Genomic DNA, 22,264 nt, shown 5'->3' with positions numbered 1-22,264 from the left:
GTTTTATATATTGTCAAATATTAACCAGTTTAATCTCGCTACTTGGTAAAAAGAAAACTTTAGAATGAAAAGTAGGAGCCAGTCATGGTTATGACGGAAATAATCCTTGAAATTTATGACTAGAATAATATTTCATTTAATGTAGGCCTTCTTTTGCTAAAAATAAATTTTTTACTATTTTTTTTTCAGGGATGAAATATCCAATTGTTATAAGGAACACAAAGGTAAAGATTCTTTTTTTAAAAAAATCTTTATTTATGTATTTGGCTCTGCCAGGTCCTAGTTGTGTCATGGAGGATCTTGTAGTTGCAGCTTGCGGGCTCTTGGGATTGTTAGTTGCGGTATGTGGGATCTAGTTCTACCACCAAGGATCGAACTTGAGCCCCTTGCATTGGAAGCACAGAGTCTTAACCACCAGAGTCTTAATCAGGGCAGTCCCAAGATTCTTAAGTAAACTACTTTCATCTACTTTATTTACTGTCATCTTCTTCCTTAAAAAGTTGAATTAAACCACAGTGCTGTATTTTATGTCATTGAATGAAATTTGCCTACTGTAAAAGTTATTCTGAGAAAAATCCTTTGGGAACAATGTAACAACTTTCATTCTAAGAAGGGTTGCAACTTGGAAACGTCTTCATCAAGTGATTGTGCCAGCAAAGGATAGGATTATAAGCACTTGGAGTAATGAAAAATGATAGATGTTTTATCGTTTCTGCCTACTTATCTACATGAACTTACTATTAACTCTCTGCTAATTATAAAACTTTGGGGACAGGGAGCAGGCCATGCAGGGAGAGATAGGCTGCTTTTCTTCATCTTCTCATGGTCTAAAACAAGAATTATTGAATAGCATAGAAGTATTGCATTAGCTGTTTGTTCACTGAATGATTAGAGTTCAGTCAGTCAGGAGAGTAGAGTCATCGATGAGTATATTGTAGGAATTAGGCCTTACACGGTTTTGAAAGTAGCGAGGTGAAAATTCAGAAGGGGAGCTGGTAGATCAGGAGGCATCTCCAGCCAGTTTCTAAGAAGCCAAGTGTGTCCAGCTGCTAAAGTTGGAATGCAAGCAGGAAGCTTTGTCTGTACCCAAGTGGTGGCTGGGGCAGTGCTTGGCCAGTAGGATGGGTAGTCAGGAGGTGAGCTGAAGGTGGAGTTGTAATTTATCAATACTTGGCAGTGGGTGTTTGGGCCAGAGGTGACCTTCAGGGAATAGTGTGGTTGCTGCTGTACCTCTGCCTCCCAGATCATATGCAGTTGCTGTTTTGGTCAGCTTTAAGTTAGAAGCATGTAAGGAAGCATCAATCCCAGCATCACCGAAGTGACACCATAAATCCCCTGCAGTCCCTCCCTTTTCAACTTGGCATGCACTCACACCCCTTATAACTGCATTTATGAAACAGAGTAGAACAATTATGCTTCCATCCACAAGGTGGAACTATCTTTCATACACCTGAAGACAAGCTTTCTCTCCAAAAAGGATACAAAGTCTACTTTTATTGATTGTGAATGTTTATTTCTTTTCTATCTGAGTCACTCTCCCACTTTGGGATCCTGCAATATAAATCCTGAGATAAAAGGTTAACCACTATTTAAGCATCTTAAGTCTCAACTGGAGGTAATTTTTCTTCCTAGGAGACGTGTGGCAACGTCTGGAAACATTTTTCTCATCACACCTAGTAGAAGTGGAAGTGGCGGGGTGGGGGGCACTGCTACTGGCATTTAGTGGGTAGAGGCCAGGAAATCTGCTAAGCATTCTACAATGTGAGAGACAGGTCCCCACAACAAAGGGGCATCTGGTCCCACATGTCAATAATGCTGAAGTTGAGAAACCCCATGTTAGAGGATGGGGAAGTGGCAGAAATGGGTGTGCTAGTTATCTAGGGCTTCCATAACATAGTACTACACACTGGGTGGCTTAAGCAGCAGAAATCTATTTTTCCACATCTCTAGAGGCTAAAAATCTAGGTCCACGTGCCATCAGGGTTGGCTTCTGGTGTGATCTCTCTTCTCAGGCTGTGGCTGGCTGCCTTTGTCCTTAAGTGGCCTTTTCTCTGTGCCTGCACACATGCAGAGAGAGAGTGGGAGAGAGCAGTCTCTTTCCCCTATAAGAACACCAGTCCTATGAGATTAGGGTTCCACTTTACAGACCTTATTTAATCTTAATTATCTCCTTAAAGGTCCTATCTCCAAATACAGTCTCATTGGGCATTAGGACTTCAACCTATAAATCTGAGGAAGACACAGTTCACTCTAGTAACAATGATCTTAAAGAAAGAGTTGGGTAATTTATAGGCAATTATATTTTATTTTAGAATAATAAAGAAATACCCCTAGCTACTACACTCCTTATTTCTGTCACCAGTCGTATGGTCAGAGCAGATATTTATGATTTCCTTCTTCCGCTACTCATTCCATAGGCCCTTTGCCCTTGGCAAGCATCTCAGCTGGTAATGGTTCCTAGTTTGCTGGGGTAACTCAAACTTCCATTCCTAAAGTGTCTGTGCGCTTAGCAGCGCTGCTTGTTTTGGGTTGTGGGTTCCATTTTTGGGTTCCATTAACTTTTATAATAACATATGGGGAAACTAAAACATATCCCAGGAAAGCTACATCCCAGACATACTTCTCTTTATCATCTCTGAGCCCTCTATGTGGTAGCAACTCAGTGTTCCCTTGAGAGAATCGGTCATCCCACCCAGAACAGTTAATTCCTTCTGCCTATTGATTCACTGCGAGGAGGAGCCCAGAGTGACCAGGTATGACAGTATCAATTTCTGACTTAATGGAACCATTGCTTATTTTCTAATGGAAGCATTTTTTCCCTTGGAAACCAAGACCTCTAGACCATCAGAGCCAAAAATTGTAGGGCTAGGAAGCAAACATTTCATAAGCAGTTTATTATAATAGTAAGGAGCTACTCCCATTTTCTACCTCTTGATTTCCAGACCTGTGAATCCTGGCTGTGGAAGAAGCAACACCAGGTATGAGTCACTGGTTTAGAGCATGTAGAGAATCCTGGAAGACATTGCCCCAAGCCTATAGGTGTTGCCAGCCAGCTAGTGCTGTTGCTGGGTCTTCAAAAACTCATTCTACTTTTTGTCACCCAGTAGCTTCAGGATTGTGGGGTAAATAGTAAAATTAGTGCATTCCACAAGCATGAACCTATTTTTATGCTTCATTTCCTGGAAAATAAGCTCACTGATCAGAAGTAATGCTTTTGAGTAAAATACCATTAATAGTGAATAAAGCATCCTGTAAGTTCACAGATGGTGGTTTCCATAGAAGCATTGCAGGTGAGGAAGATGAATTTATATCCAGAGCAAGTGTCTACTCCAGTGAGGACTAAGTGCTGCCTTTGGTTTTTGATTGAAGTGGTCCAGGGACCATGTCAGTGGCTATGTTGATCTCTGCTGTTGGCGGATCGAGCATTCACCTGTGGCTGTAAATAGATCAGCCTTGGTGAATAAGTCCATGTTGTTAAACCCATGCATTACCTCCTTGCTGCCATAACCATTTAGTTCATGAAGCCATTGTGTGTGGATGGGGTGCCTGGGGACAGAGGCTAGCTAACATCCACAGGGCAGGTCATCTTGTCTACTGATTATTAAAATTTTCCTCTTCCGTGATTACTCTTCAGTGAGCATTCATAGAGAACCCAAATATCTTTTTTATCTGAACCTGTTTTGAGAGATCCATTCACATACCTTTTCTCCAGAGTTCCTTTCTCTGACCATCCAGCAAATAGCCATTGCACATGAAACACTATAGATCCATACTTCTAGCCATCTCTCCTTCTAGGTAAGATAAATAACCAGGTATGACATTCTGTGTTCTGTTCCCTTGGGAAGATTGCCCTTTACTACAGACCTTCAGGGCCACTCCCAAGTGGGGCGCTGGTGCTGTAGCTCTTCTTTTCAAGTGATGTCAGAATGTTGTGCAGAACCATTTGTCAAGCTGGCCTGTATTTTCTTCTTCCTTGGTCAGCTGATCACTTTCCATGGGGCCGAGGGAGCAGGTCCAGAGGGAGGAGATGATTTAGCAGTGGAGGTCATGGGCATTTGAGCCACTTGCCTCCACAACTTATGTGTGCCTGTAGGACCTATACATTTCTGATCTTGTATATTCCACTTCCTCTTGATGACAGAGTGCTGTGTACACACCCAGTTTTGTGGCCTGGTGAGTAATGGGTAGTTCAAATGGTAACTTGGTGACCTGTGGTCAAGTGTTGAATCAAAGGCAGAAGCCCTTTCTCAAAAGCAGGCTAATTACCTTCAGAGGATGGTGTAACTTTCCTCCAAAATCCTAAAGTTCTGTGCTGTGATTCCTCCTATAGGGGCCTACCGAAGTCTCCTTAAAACATCATGATCAGCCACAAACTTGAATTACTGTCAGAGCTGCTGGATCATGTGGCTCAAGTGGCAGAACAGCCAGGGTGTCCATTCAGAAAAGGATTAAGAAGCAGAATGGTCAGCAGTGGTGGGAAGTGCAGGCCTGGTGGGGAGTAAATCCTGTAAAACTGAGGTCTCCAGTGACTTTAGAAACGAGATATTAAAAAGAAAATAAGTATATAAAATCATTATAGTTATTCTCTGCCTGGAGATTTCTATCACTTCTGGAATTTCTATGAAGGACTTGATCCTGAGAAGTCAGCCAGTTCCCTTTTCTGCAAACTTTGGACTTTGATCAGTGGGTCTTTATGAAACATAAAATGAACAAAAAATCAGCAAGCCCGATTTTAACCTTCACTGGAGATTTTACCGTGGCCTTCTTGAGTTCCAGACCATTATTTCTGCAGATAATAAAATTCATTTCCACATTGGGTATTTCAGAGAGTCTCCTGATGAACCAACCTCCTGTATATGTTGGTATGTGAAAGTGAAAGTGAAGTCGTTCAGTCGTGTCCGACTCTTTGTGACCCCATGGACTGTAGCCTATCAGGCTCCTCCGTCCATGGGATTTTCCAGGCAAGAGTGCTGGAGTGGGTTGCCATTTCCTTCTCCAGGGGGTCTTCCCAACCCAGGGATCGAACCCAGGTCTCCCGCATTGCAGGCAGATGCTTTACCATGTGAGCGACCAGGGAAGCCCTGGAGCAAAGAAAAATTGTATAATTGATCAAAATGGAGATAACATGTTTGCTGCCATCAGATTTTTTTTTTTGATTAAAAAACAAATAAGAAGAAAACTGGTCTCTTGAAAAACATAGATGAAAAATGCACAGAAGCAGCCAGAGCACTGGGTTTACTCTTTGGAACAGAGAACCATGAAGATGAAATATAAAGATAAGAAAGTCACGACAAAGACTTTCCATGAGGCAGGCTTGGTGGTCCCAGTAGAGCAAAATGATGCTGGGTATGGTGAGTTCCCTGAAACAGATGCCAGCTTCAAGGGAATTTGCAAGACAATTGTTGAAGTACTCTCATTCAAGAAATGATGACCTTCATGCAGTTTGCTAGTGATGCATGTGATTATAGAATGAAGCGTAAGTGGGATGGACTTCCCATGTTATGGTTCAGACTGTTTTCATAAAGCTGCTGGCCAGCTTTCACCTCTTGCATATACTCTACGGACAATAAGTCTCTTTGCAGAAATTATTGAAGATTGGCGAACAGGAGTAAAGAGAACACAGACCAACTTGTTGCATGAGTGAGAACTGGCTTTCTTGATGTATAATATTTTAAAGCATTAATGTTAAACCTGTGAATTTTGTTTTCAAGAAGTACATAAAACAAACTGTTGGAAACATTTACTTAAAACTTTTATAAAGCTAAAAAAAAAGAAGGATTAAAAGTCTGTTTCCACCCCTGGCCTAAGGAACTAAGGAACTAAAGTATGGCATCATGTGATCCAAGATACACAGGGGCCTGTGGGAAACCAGGGGATATGTATTTCATTCAGCTTCTATAGTTGTTACTTTTATTTTGGCATTTTCCTCTAGTATAATTAAATAATATAACTTAAAAATTTTAATATAATTTTAATATATTTTAAAATTATAAAATTTTGAGTCAGCTTATCAAGTTGAATATCTATGCATTTATAACAAGCTAAAAGAAAGAATTTTTAAAATAAACTTTTGAGGAGAGGAGTTGCAAACTAAAGATTTATAAGTTGAATATGGGGGAAAGGTCTGTTTCACTTGAATGTGTGAAAGTATTAGTTGCATCTGACGCTTGGCCATCCCATGGATTTAGCCCCCAGGTGCCTCTGTCCATGGAATTCTCCAGGCAAGAATACTAGAGTGGGTTGCTATTTCCTCCTCCAGGAAATCTTCCCTACCCAGGGATCAAACCTTGGTCTCCTGCATTGCAGGAAGATTCTTTACTGTCTAAGCCACCAGGGAAGCTTATGAAATACCAATAATGATGAATAGTGTGTTTTTAAAAGACTCTAATGGTTGAACTAATAAGTCACTGTAATTAAAAATTTCCATTTTGGGTGTGAAATTAATGTTACTAAATTATTTAATTTTTTTTTTCCTTCGAAATTGTTCCTCAAGTTTTTAAAAGAACTTCTAAGTTATTGCATTCTGGTACCATTCTACAAATTCTTTTATCTTTACGTTTCTCATAAGGCTTATCTTCATTTTATGTTCTAAGAACAAAAGAATTGCTGACTTTTTAAGTAGTAACTAGTAGATTAATATCACGTGAAAAATTTTTTGTACTTCTGGTATATAGTTCTAGATGAACAGAAAAGATATTAACCTACTTAGAAGAGGCATTTTTATTTTTGTTGACATAGTCCTTTGACTTCAAGGGTCTTAAAACTTTCATGAGTTTAGTCTAGCTAATTTGAATTAACTGCAAAGAAGTTTCATTTGATTTTTGTCCAAAGTGTGCTTTTATATCTGTTGAAAAGAGGCTTATCTTGGTAGCTGGGCAAAAATAGGATGAACATAGAGATAGGATAAGGATAAATCAGTAAAGCCTAGAAAGAAAGAGAACACTGAGGCAGATGAGGCTCAGAAACCTCAGAAGCCTCAAGGCTTCAGAAACAGGTCCTCTCGTAAGGAAATCTAGGAACATGAGATTACCTGGAGCGAGAAGGTATTAGTTGTTTCCTCTGTAAGAAATAAAGCAATAGAAATGGAGTATGGTAGGGAATTAGGGTTAAATGAAATCATTTAGGAAATTGAGTCACAAATTGGCTAACCCTATCAGAGTAAAGCAAAAAATATGCAGATGATAATCACAAATAAAATTTATGAAAAAACACAGCCTAAGATTAGTAGTCTCCTAGTCATTAAAGCAAACCTTGACCATAGTGTGCATTCTCAGTAAATAAATGTGGGTTGAAAAGTAGCCTCACTTTGCAAAGTAGATACTGATCAGAAGGGAGACCTTGGTTGCTGGGTAGATTACAGTTGGAGTTGAGCAAGGGTTGAGTGTGAAGCAACCTGAGAGTAACAGGATAATTACCCCTAGATAAGACAGGAGAAGCTATTTGAAATACAGAGGAGTCCAAATGGGTTGAGGCCACCTAAATGAAGGTGGCTTCTTCCTGCAATAAGTAGTGAAGAAGTTCCACGGTAGGTCTTTGTAAAAAAGAGCTGTCTGTATGTGGCTTGTTGGGTATCCTCGCTAGGTCAACCACTATAACCCTAAAGTACAAAATTTGAGGTGATATCCTCTTGTGTGCCACTGCTCTAAGTTTCTACCTTCCAACTAAATGCTGAAGAACTTCTTTTGCTGATACTTGTATTTAATCTCATCTTTTAAAAAGAATAAAAAGATGGGAATTCCCTGGCCGTCCAGTGGTTAGGACATTTTCACTGCAGGGGCCTGGGTTCAATACCTGGTGAGGGAACTAAGATCCTGCAAGCTGTGTGATGCAGCTGTAAATGAATGAATGAATGATCCATATCTGTACCTTTATTGTCTTTGCTATCACCTATTCTTTCTGCTTCCCAGAAGTCACTGTTCTTTTCTCTTGCCCTAGGGAGAGGAGGTTCAATGTCAGTATGTTGTGACATGTGCAGGACTTTACTCAGACCGTATTTCCGAGTTGAGTGGCTGCAATCCCAATCCTCGAATTGTACCATTCCGGGGAGATTACCTAGTCTTGAAGCCAGAAAAGCGCTATCTTGTAAAAGGAAATATTTATCCGGTAGGTAATGATACATTTGGCTTCCCAGATGGCTCAGTGGTAGGGAATCCACCTGCCAATGCAGGAGACGCAGATTTGATCCTTGAGTGGGGATGATCCCCTGGAGGAGGAAATGGCAGCTTGCTCCAGTATTCTTATCCATGGGAAAATCCCATGGGCAGAGGAGCCTGATGGGTAACAGTTCATAGAGTCACAAAGAATCAGACACGGCTGAGCGACTGAGCACACACACATGCCAGCCATGATACCTCTGCTTTCTCAAGATGCTTGTGGCAAAAAGGGAATGAAACAAAAACTTTTCCCAGGGTTAGACGCAAGAGATATTTTAAAGGGCTTTTTAGTTCAAGCATTCCACCCGTTTCTCTGGGTTAAATCCCTACATCTTTGTTCTGATATCATGGCTACCCATACTGTCCATGGAATTTCTCCAGGCCAGAATACTGGAGTGGGTAGGCTTTCCTTTCTCCAGGGGATCTTTCTAACCTAGGCATCAAACCCAGGTCTCCTACATTGCAGGCAGATTCTTTACCAGCTGAGCCACAAGGGAAGCGCCTAATTGTCAGTACTTGCTCACAAGTACTGGAAAGCTTGAGTGTACCACAGGAAGAACAGTGAGGAAAGAACCTGATTCTCCCGCCTCTCTCTGGAAGGAGTATTCCTAAGAGAACTTTTCCTTATAACAAGCCCAGATGCCGGTCTTCTGTCTTAGTTCACTTATCTATGAGTGCAGGAAAGGGGATGTGGCCACTCTGTAGTTTCATGGTGTAAAAGACATAGGCATTTAAATGAAAAGCTCGTTCTTCTGTCTGGACCTACTGGGTTGAAGTACGAGTATTCAGCTATTCAGTGTTTTTAATCTTGCCAAAACTTCCATCATCTGTTCTAACCTGTTACATTCCCCCTTGACAAAAGCCTGTGTTATGAAGGTGGGTTTTTTCCTGGCGTTCTGATTTTGCTTGTCAGCTGCGTAGATTCCTAGGTGGGGACTGTAGGAGTGGGGAACAACCTAAAGTAGGACAGTTTTTTCTTTACCCAGAAAGAGGAATAGATGGGACAGTGTGCCTCATGATCATGGCATCAGGTTTCCTGTGTGGCCTTTCTAGGCAGAAGCACGTATGTAGAAAAGTATTATCTGAGCACAGATCACAAGTAAATGCATGGGAAGAAGGTGTTTTATATTACCTGGTCAATGTTTGTGTGTATAATAAAATGCAGTATGAAATGGGGCTCTGTTTGCTCTGTTAAATCTGTAGGTCCCCGATAGCCGATTTCCTTTCCTAGGAGTTCACTTCACACCAAGGATGGATGGCAATATTTGGCTAGGGCCAAATGCAGTTCTTGCCTTTAAACGAGAAGGCTACAGACCCTTTGACTTCAGTGCCAGAGATATTATGGATATAATCATCAAGAGGTAACTTAATTTCCTTAAAAAATGATTTTAAGTGCTTATACTTTTAATATGGAAAAAATTTTTTTCTTGATATTAGGTTTATTTGGATAAATCTTCATATTTGTGATTGGTATATTGGTTTAAAAAAAAATTAACCTGAATTAAGAGCTTTGTGAAATAAGCATAACATTTTAACTACTTCAAGAAAATTCTGATGAGCCAGGGTGATGTTTTGGTTAAAAAAGAGCCAAGAGTGATCCCCTGTCTGACAATCCAAATCTTGTTTTGCTAACCTTTAGTTGAGTTTGAAAAGAAAGTTTCTCTCAAAATCAATAGATGGTTTACTTTGATAAGATCATTTCAGGGTAGTCAGCATGATTTTGAAAACCTCTGGAGAAACTGCTGATAAGCAAGGTTGTTTCCTTTTCTGGAAACTTAGCAATACTGCTACATTGATATGAAGTGCAGATCGTTTACTATGGCAAGAAATAACTCACTGAAGTATTTTGACCTTTTTGCAGTGTTGCTAGAGGGTTTCACATCATCAAAATCACTAGAAAGCTTTCAGAGCTCTACCTGCGTTTCACCCTGCACAGATTCTGAAACCAGTTTAGGGTGGGGCTTCCCAGCTGTGTGCTTGTAAAAATACATATGAGCACAGGCTCCCCAGAGTCTCACTTGAGAATCACTACTAGTGTATCTGACCTCTGGCTGACTAAAGAGAAGTAGGGTAAATGTCCCAGATGTTTAATACCTGAATTAAAAAATCTGTAAATGCCTTTTAGGTGTGTTTTAAGAGCAGGTAACATTGCATTAGAAAGCCCTGGTTTGGGCAGGCTTTATAGAATCCTAGTTTTAGTTTGAAACCAGCACCCCCTGGGAATTTGAATTTGAAAGGTATTTACTTCTGGAATTTGGAAGGTATTCCTTCGATGAAGTTTCCTTTTAACGTAGGCCAAAAGTTGATTTTCTTTTTAATATGTGGTGTTTTGGCCTAGATTTCTGTGGTTCCACCCTCCTCCCCGCCACCCCCCAACCTGAATCTAATAGTTGTATAGATGTTTTACAGTAATAAAGAATTCTTTCTCATGAAGATTTTATTTTCTTTGCTTTCAGTGGCTTGATTAAACTGGTGTTCCAGAATTTCTCCTATGGAGTTAATGAAATATACAAAGCATGTTTTCTCAGTGCAACAGTGAAGCACCTTCAAAAGTTTATCCCTGAAATTACTATCAGTGATATACTTAGGTAAGGAAAAGCTATAAGGTTTGTAAATGCATTCATGACCTATGTGAACTTGGGAGGTGAGTCTGACTTTGTGATTCTAAGCACCCATGCAGTCAGTGTGTGCCCTGAATTTTTGCGTGCTTGTCTACAATGCAGGAGACCTGGGTTTGATCCCTGGGTTGGGAAGATCCCCTGGAGAAGGAAATGGCAATCCACTCCAGGACTATTGCCTGGAAAATCCCATGGACAGAGGAGCCTGGTAGGTACAGGCCATGGGGTCACAAAGAGTCGGAAACAACTGAGCGACTTCACTTTCTTTCTTTCACTTTTCTCTTTCTTGACAAGTTGCTCCTTCCCCTTGCAGTTTGGGTGTTGCTGCCTCACTCCCCTTAGTGCTTGAACTAGGTCTGTTTATGCTTGTCTAGAGAGACCAGCACTAAGCTGTACTTCATTGCAGTTATATTAGGACGCCATCTTCACCCTTGTGTCTAGCTATCACTCATAATAAAACATCTCACCTGAAAGTTTTTTAATCTCCCTGGCCACTTGTGATTCCAAAGCCTTCTGACTTCAGTTCTGTGCAAGATCATTGATCACCATGTTACCTAATTAGGTAATAAGCATGTTAAAACATTATACTTTAATTGATTCTTAAAACCTTTTAGAAACATAACTCATACCTGCTGTCTTACCTTACTTCCTCTCTACTTATTTTGCTGGTTCTTGGGTCCTATTGCACTCAAGGACTATTTGCAGAACAGGAGTGGGAAATAGTATGGTAGCAATCAGTTTAAGTCCTTGCTACAGGGGTGTGGGACAAAGGAAGGACTATTTAAAATTTTTTAATTTTCTTATTTGTCCTAAATACCACATAAGCCTGTTTCCTTTGCGGTGGTATTTTTAGGGTGCTCACCGTTTTTCCTGAACCGGCCATTTGTTAGGCCTAATCAACCATGGTCTTTGAGGCTCCCTCTTCCCTGAACCGATCCCTCCATGAATCTCTAGAGCACCATGTCTGTCTGTCTCCTCAGTAACAGCTGCAGGACTCGCCTGGTGTAAAATGTCAGCAGCTCGACTCTGTATCTAGGAGAAGAGCAATGATCACGTCAGCTGTCTCCCTCAGGGTAGCGTCCTGGTCTAAATCTGACTTATGTGTCATTCCTAGACCAGGCTCTTTGAATGCTTAGAACTATTAAACCGAGCAAATGTTTTTACTCTTATCTTTCTCACCCCTCTACTCACCTTCTGAAATGGAAGGGATAAAAATATCTAGGCTTTACGTTCTTTCACTCACCTAAAAATGAAGGCTTTTATGTTTTCACTGGTCTTTTTTAGCAGTCTTGTTATGTTTTGTATCTGAAAATAGATGGGTCAAATCAAGTGTCTTTTACTGCTGTTAATATTCCTTAGAAAATACAACAGATGGGTGTAGTGAATTCTATACATAAATAGTTGGAATGAATTCACTACCTAGATTTGATTACCACACTTTTGTAGAAGTCTGAGGAAAATGCTTTAGACCAGTGTATTTCATATACTAGAACTGAGCTTGGAGCTTGTGAGTTTTGGTGAATACTCTTGTCTCTGGGAGGAAGGGACTGGATACAAGTCTCATTACCATGTAGTAGAAAACACACAGCAGTGTAGACTGGTGCATTTGGGGACAAGTGCAACTCAATCACATATGCGTTTCTTTCTAAAGAGAGAGAAGCTGAACATATTTAGCAATTCCATTTGATTCCTGTAGCTATGAAATGCAAGAAATTATCAGTAATAAAAAGAAAATTGTAGAAGATATGTTTGATACCATTTATATGTTTATACCATATTGTATATGGATTTCACATGTAAAAATAAAAACAAACATGGGAGTGATAAATACCTAATTGAAGAGAAACGTTAACTCTAGGGAAAGAAGAGAATGGGATCCAGAGAGTTTGACAGGATGCTCCTGCCATATCTATAATGCTTTATTTCCTAAGCTGTTTGATTAAAAAATTGGTGCTCATTATGTTATTCTCCACACCTTACATGCTTAGAATCTTAAATAATCATCATCATCATAATAAATGATATAATTAGGCTTTGCCACATTTTGAAGCCCAGTTCAGTTCAGTTGCTCAGTCGTGTCCGACTCTGTGGCCCCATGAATCGCAGCACTCCAGGCCTCCCTGTCCATCACCAACTCCCGGAGTTCACTCAGACTCACATCCATCGAGTTGGTGATGCCATCCAGCCATCTCATCCTCTGTCATCCCCTTCTCCTCCTGCCCCCAATCCCTCCCAGCATCAGAGTCTTTTCCAGTGAGTCAACTCTTCGCATGAGGTGGCCAAAGTATTGGAGTTTCAGCTTTAGCATCAGTCCTTCCAAAGAACGTCCAGGACTGATCTCTTTTAGAATGGACTGGTTGGATCTCCTTGCAGTCCAAGGGACTCTCAAGAGTCTTCTCCAACACCACAGTTCAAAAGCATCAATTCTTCGGTGCTCAGCTTTCTTCACAGTCCAACTCTCACATCCATACATGACCACTGGAAAAACCATAGCCTTGACTAGACGGACCTTTGTTGGCAAAGTAATGTCTGTGCTTTTGAATATGCTATCTAGGTTGGTCATAACTTTCCTTCCAAGGAGTAAGCGTCTCCCAAGTCCTGCATATCTTGCAACCCATGTGACACCATAAATGCTCTATCATTAATATTGAGGTGGAAGCATATAAGGCAGTTCTGGATAGTAAAAAACAACCAAAGCAGCACTTTTAGTGGGATTTTTAGCTCAAGATGGTGTCCTTTAGTTGCAGTGCCTCCAAAGGGGATACAGCTTGACTTCTCATTGCCTAGCCAGAGCATCTTGGGCAGTAATTTACTGGTGAACATTAGACTGAAATATAAAGTGATAGCCTGTCAAATATATGCATTAGGTATATAAACTTCTCATTATTAAATGATGATTGCTAAGATTCTTAATTTTAGCTTTAAAGCCCCTTAATTGTTCTGTGATTAATTTTGATGTGATAATCTAACTAGTTTGTATGCGTTAGCATTGTAAGGACATAAAACATGAAAACATATTTGCCAAGATCCCCTCTTTTTTCCATTCTTCATTTTGAAAATACCTTCTTGGGAGGTATTTTTCAGGCAAGTAAATTTTCAGGCAAGATGTTTTCATCATAAGTGATAGCTAAAGATTACACAATATCATTGTGAAATGCAAAGGTAAAAGCCAGAAATTCTGTAATAAAGGTGATCAGACCCTTTTGCAAAAAATGGTTTCTCATTCTTGGTACCATTGACATTTGGGCCAAATAACTCTTTCTGTGGGGGGACTGTCCAATTCATTGTAGGATGTTTAGCAGCATCCCGGGCCTCTACCTACTAGATGCCAGCAGTACTTCCCTGGTATGACAACCCAAATGTCTCTAGACTACCAGATGTCCTCTAGGGGGCAAAATCTCCCCTGATTGAGCACTAATCTAGAGAATGTGGTAGCTTTCACATTACAAAACACTAAGAGAGTCTGGAGAAAATATAATAAAAAACCCTTTGAAATATTTATTGCTGAGAGTACAAGGAAATAAGGGCATCCCAGAGATGAAAACAAAGAGGAAATAAAAAACCCAAGAATTAAGAGGAATGCTAATGCTGACCTGGAAGGATAGGGAGCATTTTCTGATTTTGATGTCAATATAACTTGAGTTTCATTTTTAATTGATATATGATTCACTTACAATAAAATATGCAGATCTTAAGTGCTCAGTGAACTTTGGAATTATATAAACTCATATCTACCACCCAAATCAAGATACATTAGGGACTTATATTTTAATTGCCATTCAAGTGCTGGAAAGAAAGCCCTGGGTCCGTAAAAGGTGAAAAGTTGGAAATGAGATCCCTTTGTAAAGCCAGGGACTCTGGAAGGGCTATACTCTCAGTGAGAAGGAAGTCTAGGGAAAAAATCTGTAAAAATCTAGAACCCTGGGCCTGCACTCACAAACACTTGAAGTTTCAATTTGTACCACCATTTTGATCTAGGAAATGTAAGCTAAGTGTAGATCCAGTCTAGTTTGGATCCTGCTTCAAACTAATATTTTTCCCTCTCACTCTCTCACTTTAAACAGATTAGAGTGAGTGAAAATCAGGGTTATTTGACCACAAACTGAATATTGTTGATAGTAAGCAATTAGTTCAGTCACTCAGTTGTGTCTGACTCTTTGCGACCGCATGGACTGCAGCATGCCATGCTTCCCTGTTCATTACCAACTCCCAGAGCTTTCTCAAACTCATGTCCATCTTGTCGGTGATACCATCTATTCGTCTCATCCTCTGTCGTCCCCTTCTCCCACCTTCAATCTTTCCCAGCATCAGGGTCTTTTCAAATGAGTCAGTTCTTCTCATCAGGTGGCCAAAGTATTGGAGTTTCAGCTTTAGCATCAGTCCTTCCAGTGAATATTCAGGACTGACTGGTTGGATCTCCTTGCAGTCCAAGGGACTCTCAAGAGTATTCTCCAACACCATAGTTCAAAAGCATCAATTTTCTTCAGTGCTCAGCTTTCTTTATAGTCCAACTTTCACACCCATACATGTTCAGTTCAGTTCAGTTGCTCAGTCGTGTCCTACTCTGCAACCCCATGGACTACAGCACACCAGGCCTCCCTGTCCATCACCAATTCCTGGAGCCTACTCAAACTTATGTCCATTGAGTCGGTGATGCCATCCAACCATCTCATCCTCTGTCGACCCCTTCTCCTCCTGCCTTCAACCTTGCCCAGCATCAGGGTCTTTTCAAATGAGTCGGTTCTTCGCATCAGGTGGCCAAAGTATTGGAGTTTCAGCTTCAGCATCAGTCCTTCCAATGAATATTCAGGACTGATTTTCTTTAGGATGGACTGGTTGGATCTCTTTGCTGTCCAAGGGACCCTCAAGAGTTTTCTCCAACACCACAATTCAAAAGCATCAGTTCTTCGATGCTCAGCTTTCTTTATAGTCCAACTCTCACATCCATACATGACTACTGGAAAAACCATAGCTTTGACTAGATGGACCTTTGTTGGCAAAGTAATGTCTCTGCTTTTTAATATGATGTCAAGTTCCATCATAGCTAGTCTTCCAAGGAGCAAGCGTCTTTTAATTTCATGGCTGCAGTCACCATCTGCAGTGATTTTGGAGCCCAAGAAAATAAAGTCTTGTTACTGTTTCCATTGTTTCCCCATCTATTTACCATGAAGTGATGGGACTGGATACCATGATCTTAGTTTTTTGAATGTTGAGTTTTAAGCCAGCTTTTTCACTCTCCTTTTTTACTTTTATCAAGAAGCAATTAGTAGTTTTGTCTTACTATTAGGAATCCTTTTAAGATAAATATACATTGAAGCAGGATGATATGCAATCTAGGGTTTGTTTTAAAATAATCCAGTGGAGAGAGGTAGACAGAGTGGGGTACAGATGAAACAAAATTGGCTGTGTGTTGGTTATTGAAACTGGGTAATACGTACATGGGAGTTCATTATACTGTCCATTTTACTTTTGTACATGTTTAAGATTTCCCATTAAAAAAAAAAGGGTGTTCCCAGAATGGTAATGTGAAGCTTCTGATAAATGAGAGTTCATTATACTGTTCATTTTATTTATATTATATATATATCAGTGTATTTATTTGTACTGATAAAAGCAAATATAAGTCAGTATATTTATTTTTACCAATAAAAACAAATATAAAACCTTCTGTAGAAGGACATAACTTCAACCCAGCCCCCACACTATTCCCCCAGCTAAAATCCTGCTGAATAGGAACTCACCAGCAAAAGTTACAAAGCACCATATTGAGAGTAAGCAGATAGAATAAATACTAGAATTAGACCCCTAACAATTTAGGGTAATAGTAATATTAGAAACCTTAAAGTAAGTATATGCCAGTGAATTAAAGAAGCAAATGAAATAAACTGAAAAAAGAATAATAATATAAAAAATACCCTAGGCAAAGTTAGAAACCAAATAATCAGAATTTCTAGGAATGACAAATATAGTTCTTAAATTTTAAAACTCAAATGATTAAGGTAGACAGCTGGTTACACCTCCCATAAGAGAAAATTAGTAAATTGGAAGGTAAATCTAAAAAAATTGAGAGAACAGTGTTGCAAGCTAAAAATGCATCGTGTGCAAATTAGAAAATGAACTTATGGTTGCTGGAGAGTGGGGGAGGGATAGTTGGGGAGTTTGGGAAGGTCATGTACACACTGCTATATTCAAAATGGATAACCAACAACTAGAAACTTAAAAAAAAAAACCATGAAACACTTTATTTAATGGATTCATAGAACTCCATCACCCTCATTACAGAGTACTCATGTTATTCAAGTCCTCACAAAACATTTACATGTCCTTTTGTTGCAGCCCAGTTTGGTTGAATATTAATAATAAAAATACCCTATACCCTTCCATCGAGTTTGGAAATTAAGATGGAATGGTTGACTTGCCCTGTATCACTGCTCCCAATTTAAAAATGCTCATGTGAACTTCTATTTTTAGGTTAACAGTAGATCCCATGGTAAGTTTTATATAATACTAAACTGGCCAAAAATGTTAGTGGGCTTCCCTGGTGGCTCAGTGGTAGAGAATCAGCCTGTTAATGAAGGAGACATGGGTTCGATCCCTGGGTCAGGAAGATCTGGAGAAGGAAATGGCCACCCACTCCAGGATTCTTGCCTGGGAGATCCCATGGACAGAAGAGCCTGGTGGGCTATCATCCATGGGGTTGCAAAAGAATCTGACACAGCTTAGCAACTAAGCAACAAAGATGCCAGTAGTCGCCTGTCATAGCTGTTTTCTAGCCCACAGGATTATGCCTGCCGCAGAATAATAAAGCAATAAATGCAACACTTCTCAGAAGAATGAATGCCATTAGTTACATATTCACCTGTTGTTTCTAGACATATTTAAGGGTCTAAGGCTTGCATTCATATTAAATTTAGTTACAAATAGGGCAAAATATGTTGCTAGAAATAACATTAAATAGCTAAATATAGCTAACTTTGCAAATATTATATTTGCTGAATCATTTGTTCTTTCAGCTATTAAAATAGAATTAAAAGTTAAACAATTAAAATTTTCTAGAGAGCAGTCGCTTGTATGCTCAGTCATGTCTGACTGTGACCCCATGGACTATGGCCCACCAGGCTCCCCTGTCCATGGCATTCTCCAGGCAAGCATACTGGAGTGGATTGCCATTTCCTCCTCCAGGGGATCTTCCCAACCCAGGGATCGAACCTGTGTCTCCTGAATTGGTAGGTGGAGTCTTTGCGCCACCTGGGAAGCCTCTATTGAATACTTCCTATGTACACAAATCTAGACACCAGGGCAGAAATAGGAGTGTTGTGCAAGATTCAATTCTGGCCTATATGGAATCATGCAAAGAAAAACCCTGGAGAAGTGCTATTCTTCCCTGGTGGCTCAGGTTAAAGTGTCTGCCTGGAATGCAGAAGACCAGGGTTCGATCCCTGGGTCTGGAAGATCCCCTGGAGAAGGAAATGGCAACCCACTCTAGTACTCTTGCCTGGAGAATCCCATGGAGGGAGGAGCCTGGTAGGCTACACTCCATGGGGTCGCAAAGAGTCGGACACGACTGAGCGACTTCACTTCATTAAGTGCTGAATAGGGAACATGAACACATGAAGAATTTGATAATTTAAACATTTCATATGAAATAGTTACTTTAGTTCAACCTACATTAAGTTCCCTAGAAAAACTTTATCTTGTATATTGTTTTTTACAGTTTGGATTATATGTTCTGAATACTTGGGCAGGAATGTAGGGGATGTTGATAAAATAGTTGATGTTTGTAAGAGGAATAAATAACTATAGACACATTTTAACTAGTTAATTAGCATTAACTTCTCTTTGCTTAGAAGGAGTAAGGCGAATATAATAACTAAACCTTCATGGAGAGAAGAGCTGTTTGAACACTCAACATCAGTAGCTGGTCATGCCACAGTGTGTCCCTTCATTTGGCCTTCTGGGAGATAAAAGGAGAGGGACTGGAAAACTCATAGAGATGCTCACAACAGCAACAGGAGTATTATCCAAGAAAAGAGAGAGGAGAGATGCTGTTTTGATGAGTTGAGAGAATTTATAAACACAAAAATGTACCTAAATGGACAATGTACCCTGGCCAATAGGCTATATGTATCCTTACCTAAGAAAATTCAGCTTCCATCCCATTCTGTCTTTTTGTGTTGTAGTGATGTATCTGATTCTTACCTGGAGATCTTTACAGCTCAGAAATCTCCTGTCCAGTTCCTTGAAGGCTTCAGTATTACAAATTACTTACTTTTATTATAGAATTTTTCACCCTCAGTGTTGTAATTCTTACTTATCTCTCTACAAATGAACTTTATAGCTGTGTAACTTCAGGCAAGTTACTTAATCTCTCTATTTTCTTTGCTGTTAAATATAAACTATATCAGCTTCTTAGAGCTGTGAGGATTAAATGAGAGAATTCCTAGCATGGATTAAACACTTGGTAAAAAAACAAAAAAAGCTATTATTATCATGATCTTTCCTTAGTTAGTCTGAGGTCTTAGAGGGTAGTACTCTCATATTGTTCTTTGTATCTTCCTCATGTGCTTATCTGCGTTGGCCCAGAATCATTCAAAATTGTTTAATATTGTTGCCTGATTTCTTTAGTCTAGGTGGTATATAAAAGGCACCTGTTTTCAACTGGGTTTTCTTACATGGTTTCAGTGGAGGTACTTTTGGACTCCAAAAATATTTTATTCAGGTTTTATCTGTAACTTTTTTTAAAAACTAAAAAGAAAAAAAATCTAACTTGTAAACTCAAGTGTTATAATGCAGAACTTTTAGTATTAAAGGATCTTACTGTACTAGGCAAGGTAAGGCAACGCAAGGTTTAATCGCCCAGTCTTGTCCGACTCTTTCGACTCCATGGACTGTAGCCTGCTAGGCTCCTCTGTCCGTGGGATTTTACAGGCAAGAATGCTGGACTGGGTTGCCATTTCCTTCTCCAGGTCATTTCTCTTTGATTGAAGGTTATCCTGATATTAAAGGCTAAACTGTTAAAAATAAAAACAAACTACAAAACAAGAATTTGCTGCCATTCGCAAATATTTTTCTCCATAAATTTTAATAGTATTCAACCAAAACAAAATACAAAAATACATAGACGTTTGTAGCGGCTGTAGGAATGTAGCTGACACATATGATTCTTGCTTTGCTTTGTATCAATCAGAAGAGCCTTATATTCTAATGACTGATTTTATAATAAATTCATTTTGTAAATTCAAATAAAAATACATCTACTCTAATTAAGTATGGGTTTATCTGCTACTTTTGTAAAGAACCCATTTGTGTATTTTAGGCTAAGGATGTATGTTTGACAGGCTACAACTGACAGCCTTTGACTGACTACAAACCGGTTTGGTTTTCACATAATTGTACACTTAAAAGAGTAAAGACTTTATTGCTTTAATACTTTGAAACCACTGACACATATATGAAGTGTCCTCTCTCTCCTAGTCAGACGACTGCCACTCTTGCTTTTGCAGAGGCCCCGCTGGAGTAAGAGCCCAAGCCCTGGATAGGGATGGGAATCTCATAGAAGATTTTGTGTTTGATGGAGGCGTTGGGGATATTGGAAATCGCATTCTTCATGTGAGGAATGCACCTTCCCCTGCTGCCACTTCTTCCCTTGCAATTTCTGGAATGATTGCAGATGAAGTGCAACAAAGATTTAAATTGTGATCTCCACGTTCAGCAAGAATTTACTAACTGCATTCTTTATGAAAATTGGTTTAAAATGTCATTTTTAGGTATACCATTTAGATAACCACTGAATTTTTAAAACTAGGTAACATGGAAATAATGTATTTTTTTAAGTCTGTGCTCTTTAAAAAGATACAATTGTATCTTTCTTTCTGACTTTGCTAATGATCTGTCTTCACTAGATTTGGCTTTTTTTGGAATTTCTGGGAACTATAGCATGAAAAGTGATTATTCCCTTAACTTTTTGGCTTTATAATATCTAAGCTTCTTTTGTCTTGCCTTGACAAGGAAATATATTGTAGATTGCAAACCTCCTTTTAATTTCAAAGTCATTAAAAAAAGCTCACAGTATTTAGAGCAGCAGTAATTGGGAATTTTAAATTATTGATTAAAAATACATGAAATTTCACATTTTGAAGTAATTTGAGTAAGATTCTATCTAATCTATATTTGTAAAAAATAACTTTGCAAAAGAAATTCAAAGTATTTATTCTTCTCAGTTTCTTACAATTGACTTGATTTGGGTCACCTGCAAAGCTTAACAACCGTCCACTATGGGTGTTTTATTTATTCTTCAGTCTTCTGTGGTCGAAAAACCAGAAGAGCTTAGAATCCTGACACTGACATACGGAACTTTGTAATTTAAAATAGTATTTCTTCTTGTATCTATAGTCTTCAGCTATACCAAGGTTCTCAAATGTTGACCTAGATCACTAATGATTCATGCATACTTGACTTTTCTGGAACCCTATAAACCTTTATGAGGGTATTTCTTCATTTTGAGAAAATACCTAATTTTGAGGCATTCACTTTTGTAAACCGCAAAAGTGCCTTACAATCATGTGTATTTCATGAGTATTTTTAATTGTTGCGCAGTGCCATATTGTCTACTGTGTACTATATATTATATGTGTGTGTGGTATCTATTGAAATGATTCTTATAGTTCAGAATGTTAGAAAACAGAAATATAAATGGAAATGTAGTAGAATATGAGGAATCTTTTATTACAGAACCATCAGTTAGGTGAGAAATTTTCATCCATTCCCTCACATATACTCTCTCTGGATTAATCTTCTAGTCTTAATTTTTTCTTTCCACTCATCTCTAAAACTGTGTGATGGATGAGTTAGAAAAATGAGCATTTTGGTGGATAGGAAAATTTACCTGTTTTTTTCCTTTTCACTTTAAGACAATGATTACATTGATTGAGCTACCTCATTAATTAATTTGAATGGCTACACATCGTCAGCTCATGTTCCAGAATAGCACATCCAGGTAAATTGATTAGGCGGTTATTTGACACTTGGGATGAGCATACATACTGAAAGCAGTTGGAAAGTATTCACAGAGGAAACAAGCCCTAATGATTCTTTATAACAACTGGTTCCTCCAAGAAATGTAACACACAGGGTATTTTCTGTTGCATTACAAGACTATTTGGAGATGGAAAATATTCAGTTCTCTATTTTATTGACAGTAAGATTGTATATACACTAAGCTGTGAAAGATTGAAATTATAAAAATAACTATCCTAATTAAAGCAACACTCATTCCATTTGGATCTTTACTATGCCTCTAAAAAATTGTGAAAAAACTATTGAAAGTGTTCTGAATGTGTAGATTATTCTATTTGTAAAACATTTTGTATTTGTCAATAGTGTCTTGTTGTGGAATAATGCTATAATATTTTACAGTTTTTTGTATTTCTAAGACAGAAGAAATGTATATTAATATTAAAAATATTTTAATGAGCCTTGGTTTTGTGAACATAA

At 38.9% G+C, this 22,264-nt stretch overlaps 1 protein-coding gene and 1 pseudogene across 3 annotated transcripts in view; both read left to right on the top strand.

The window, feature by feature from the left end:
• L2HGDH (L-2-hydroxyglutarate dehydrogenase) overlaps positions 1 to 22,245 on the top strand; it is a 51,217-nt gene extending 28,972 nt beyond the window's left edge. Inside the window, exons 6-10 of one of the 3 annotated variants that reach the window (XM_015096969.3) lie at positions 190 to 224; positions 7,936 to 8,103; positions 9,357 to 9,514; positions 10,610 to 10,741; positions 20,275 to 22,245. In XM_015096969.3, the coding sequence (XP_014952455.2) occupies positions 190 to 224; positions 7,936 to 8,103; positions 9,357 to 9,514; positions 10,610 to 10,741; positions 20,275 to 20,470 (689 nt within the window). In that variant the 3' untranslated portion in view covers positions 20,471 to 22,245. Of the gene's footprint in view, positions 1 to 189; positions 225 to 7,935; positions 8,104 to 9,356; positions 9,515 to 10,609; positions 10,742 to 18,618 lie in introns of all 3 variants that reach the window. The other 2 variants (XM_015096970.4, XM_042252308.1) reach the window with 2 other exon arrangements.
• On the top strand, positions 1,216 to 7,925 carry LOC132660181 (histone PARylation factor 1-like; annotated as a pseudogene).
• Positions 22,246 to 22,264: the final 19 nt, after the last annotated feature.

The sequence above is a fragment of the Ovis aries genome, chromosome 7 (assembly GCF_016772045.2).
Source record: "Ovis aries strain OAR_USU_Benz2616 breed Rambouillet chromosome 7, ARS-UI_Ramb_v3.0, whole genome shotgun sequence".
Taxonomy (NCBI): Eukaryota; Metazoa; Chordata; class Mammalia; order Artiodactyla; family Bovidae; genus Ovis; species Ovis aries.
Note: the sequence above shows the minus strand (reverse complement) of the source record. Positions and strands in the feature narration are given on the sequence as shown.